The following is a 4,542-nucleotide window of genomic DNA, read 5'->3' as shown; positions in this document are numbered from 1 at the left end:
AGGAAATTTTTTCTGAAAAAAAGAGGGGGAGGGAGAGAGAGAGAGAGAGAGAGAGTGAGAGAGAGAGAGGAGAGAGGGAGAGGAGAGACAGAGAGACGGAGGAGACGAGGAGAGAGAGAGAGAGTCCACTAGAAGTGAACGGGACTGGCAAACTCACCTGAAGGACCGACAGGTTAGCGGCGCGGGACAGCTGCAGCTTCTCCTCGTCGGACGGGTAAGCGTTGTAGCGATGGTCGTAGAGCCATTTTTTCAAAATTTTGACCGACTCTTTGGGTAGGTTTCCGCGGCGCTTCCTCGCAGCCGCTGCGGCCGCCCTCAGGTAGGAGTCGTCTCCGCCCGAGGAAGGGTCGTCTGTGCTGGACGAGGAGGACCTCTCGCGACCTGAGGAACAAGAAGCCCGCGTTAGGATTCGATTCACAAACCGTGTCGCAGGTTATCTGGTAACCCTCGTTGTGGTTCACTAAGGGGAACAGTACAGTGTCACGATGATAAGAGATATGCTAAAGGGAGGAACGATATTAAACAATAATAACTCGCACGCGGCAACTAGGCTCAGCACAAAAAATATGATTCACCCGTCGGACCAACGGTGACATATCAGCTGTACATTCTTCAACACTCGGAGCCCATATTTACGCCTGGCATCATTCCATCCACATGGGGCTTCCTGCGCCGAAATATCATAGACCAGTACTCAATCATGTACAGGAATGCGACGTTTCGTTCCCGTGACAGCTGTGAAATGTCCGTCTCACTAATCCCACAACCGTTTCCATAAGCATCGGTTCAAGCACCTTCTGGCGAGACCTTCACGTTGTTTAGCGCCAGTCTCCCGGCCAATAGATGTAAACAACAAAACACTGAACTTTCGCACACATCCCCTGTTTACCATCCTAGGCTTTCGTCGTGCTCCTTCAAGTCCCTCCACTTGGCCCTCCACTGCGCAATCTTCGGTCAGGTTAATTTACATGTGAACTTTTTAAATAATCTGACAAAATGCTACACTCATCATCACTATTATATATTTTCCTATAATATTACATACGGAAAAGATAAGTCTCCCCTACAGTTTCGAGGCGAGGGGGGGGAACGCATTTTTCAGGATATACTTATCTAAAATTATATGCGTCTCTCACTGTCACTTACTTTGGTTATCCATCATTCCCCTAACTATAGACACATAAATACAGTGGGTGGGGTAACGATGCCTTTAGCTGATGGAGTGAAGGTCTTCAGGTGACAGGAATGCCAATCATGCCAAGTCATATCTTTCCAAAGTTACCGAGACTGCCTCCAAGTGATTTCGGTAACGTAAATAAGCGACAGAGACAGAATTGAGAGATTGTGGGTACTTAAATTTCAGCTGAAAAGTACTGTGGATTTTAATTTTCTCCGAATGCCTAAAATGATTTCATTTGACTGATAATGGCTATGATCACATCTGATTTCGTGGATTTTCTTCTAACAAATACTAATATACTCATATTTGCGACGCTATTTAGCTCCAGTGCACATACAAGTATGAAGACATGGTAACTGATCTGGACTACATATCTCACCAGTAAAACAGTAAAGGACCAGATTCTTGTCACTATCACTACGAATCTTATCACTAGGACAAGGCCCTTTTACGCAGTCTCTGTGCAAGGGCGGGAGACTACTCTCGGGAGTTACCATAAATGGTCATCATGATAATTTCGAAAGAGTCACATACGGTTCCGTAAGTGTGAAGATAATTCATACACCTTAAGGCGAGGGTTACTCCAAGTATAGGGATAAGGACTATGAGGAGTCTGACAATGCACACGTGGGGTCACCTCACAATGGCCCCGCTGCAAAAGTGGGGTCTGCAGCACCAAGTGGACAACAATGGCAAAGGCAGCAGGAGTCTCTTGCAATCATCATCTTGATGATGCAACTGCTTGAGCAAGGTCACAACAAGTACGCAGAGAGACTGCAGTAAACATCAAATTCGTGCTCATGCACGTTCGTACGCAAAGTCATGACCCCCTGTCGGAGTGTGTGAGCTCATCATGCGTTGTTCTGAACACACTCAAAGAATAATAATAAAAAAGATACGACCTCTGATGATAAGATGCTGAGGGCGGTGTTTATCTCGACACCATCCTTCCATTCGAATCGCCTTCACTCTTACATTACCCAGACGAGGAGGTCAGCAGTACCCCCTCCCCCCCAACCCTCCAGCGATGCCCCGCCAGTGTCACAGTAACCTTGACGAGGATTCGTGCTGGCGCCTCTCTCGCCGCCACAGACAACCGCACCTTCCTCTACACTTCGAACGCTTTGTCGTGTTCTTACTCTGCTACAGGATTTTGAACATGAAACTGTTGCATTGGACTGAGCCATTTCTTTTCGGGCAAGGCTGTCATAGCGCTCGACGTCCTGTGCCATCTTGACGTCCCTGATAAAACGGCCTGTAGCTAGATGGTAGTCAGTCGTTACTGTACCTGGCCGTTCACTATGCGCCGCCCATAGTGGGTAGAGTGGCCGTACAACCGCTGGCCCCGCGACGACACACGCGGGACCTCTGTGATACACGCACATCTCTGGGCATTCATACCGCGCCCGCTCCCCTGTAATGCCCAAACCCTTGATTTCCCAGATTAAGTTGTCTTTAACTACATGTAGAGCATCATTACCTAGTGTTTTTCTGGTAAACAGGCGATAAGAAACCAAGTGATACGTTATCAGAGTCTCTGCCCTGCCCTTCCAACTGTCAGTCGAGCCTACCTCGTGGCGTGACCGCCCACGCGCAGAGCCCCCCCCCCCCCCCCGTCTCCCCAGGCCTGTTCCGTGGCGCGTTTGCTGGCCGTTCCGCTCCCAATAAGGGACGATGGTGTTGCAGCCTCGCTAAGAAGAGAAATGCTTTTTCTATCCATACTTGTGTATTGATGTTGGGCAGTGACACTGCAATTCTCTCCACGGTCTGTGATGACACACTACCAATTAACAAAATTGCAGAACTTGCGCCTTAAGTCTTGGTTGCCTGATATGCCACCGGACAAGATAGCAGCAAGGGGTCATTGAACAAGGTCCTTCAGAGCCCTTGCATCATGCTGAAGATGAGCAGCAACACAACTTCCGCGCTCGCCTCATAGGGAAGGCGCCAAACCCCCAGACGCAGGGACGGTGTCGTATGGTCGACCTAGCTGGTTTAAGTAGTGCTCCCCCTCCCCCTCCCCCTCCCCACGCACACACTGCTTAAACAAAACAGGTTCTGACACTTGCTTGGCTCTTTCATCCACTTGCACAACAGTACGATATGCAAGAGTCATAGCCTGCGATACATTCTCCACATTTCACGCCATGAGTCTCGTGAACTCTTGATAATTACAGGTTCTCATATTCTTCCCATGTGGCCTGACTCGAATGTTTCACTTACATATGTGACTAAACAAGCAATGGTGCGCTTCAGGATAAATAGCGAACTAGCCATCTAAAAGCCCTCAACATATTACAATCGATTAGAGAAGAGATCAAACCAGAGCAATTCCACTAAGCATATCACCAAGCGTTTGCGAGTTATCCTCAAAACATTTGATCTTTACAGCACTAACATCGGATTCGTTAAAATCTCGCTGCAGACTAGTTTAGAATGGATGAAAGGCCTACAAACTCAAAACTCTCGGAAATCGCTAAAGGCTCCCAACTGAACCTTTCAGGGCGAACAACAATGACACCAGAAGCACTGATTGAACCGCTGTCATCGGCAGCATACGTAAAATCATTAGTCAGATTTTGCTATCCCATCTCACCTGTTACATAAAGTTCTCCATCCTGGGAATTGTCTGAGAAGTAATGCATGATGTTTGAATATCCGCCTTGTCTGAGGTCGAGGCCGTCTCACTACAGCGCAAAGGTCCTTTCTGAGAAGTCCCGAGCGCGGTCTTGGGTGTGCGGGCGGGCGAGGCGGCGGGAGGTTTCCACGAGCTTTCAACTGTCAACTCCTGCTGTCACTTGGCGACGCGCATCGTGCTGTCTGATGAAAGTTTGCTGCCTTCTCTTACTCTCTTCTCGACTATCGAGAAATACTCGTGGAGTTGGCTGATTTCGCCTCCTACGAAGTGAAAAGGGCACAGCTGGAGCAAGATAATGACACACTGAAGTATACCACGTGGGGCCACGACGCGCGCCAAACACGACCCCTCAGTTCAAAATAACACTTTCACGTTCACTTCACTAAATGTCACTCGCTCTAGACAGGATCTCTCGTCGGCCAGGCAGAGATCGACAACAGGCTGCTGCAAAGTACGCGGTGAGAAGCTGCAAACGGACAGTTTGAAAGAATCTTGGTAGCACACGGTCCTGCACGTTCGCCTGGGAGAGCACCACCACGTGACTGACGGTGGAGCCCGTCTGGTTCACAGCAGACTTGAGACCCGCGCGGGGGAAGGGGGGAGGGGACGGGGGAAGGAGCGGAGCGCGCGGGTACGCACTCTCAAATCGGAGGGAGAATGTGTTGAAAAACATTATTCTTATTAAGATTTCTCCTTTTCTTTATTTCACTTTCCTGTCAAGCAA

At 49.0% G+C, this 4,542-nt stretch overlaps 1 protein-coding gene across 1 annotated transcript; it reads right to left on the bottom strand.

Moving 5' to 3' along the window:
• Nucleotides 1–157: 157 nt before the first annotated feature.
• On the bottom strand, nt 158–4,345 carry LOC119571889 (homeobox protein TGIF2-like; the record flags this gene model as incomplete). The annotated part of the gene is made up of 2 exons (XM_037918984.1): nt 3,777–4,345; nt 158–381 (listed from the first exon to the last, which is right to left on the bottom strand). Coding segments are annotated over exons 1-2 (273 nt in total), but the record flags the coding sequence as incomplete, so codon positions are not given.
• Nucleotides 4,346–4,542: the final 197 nt, after the last annotated feature.

This window comes from Penaeus monodon, unplaced genomic scaffold (genome assembly GCF_015228065.2).
Source record: "Penaeus monodon isolate SGIC_2016 unplaced genomic scaffold, NSTDA_Pmon_1 PmonScaffold_8516, whole genome shotgun sequence".
Lineage (NCBI taxonomy): Eukaryota > Metazoa > Arthropoda > Malacostraca > Decapoda > Penaeidae > Penaeus > Penaeus monodon.
Note: the sequence above shows the minus strand (reverse complement) of the source record. Positions and strands in the feature narration are given on the sequence as shown.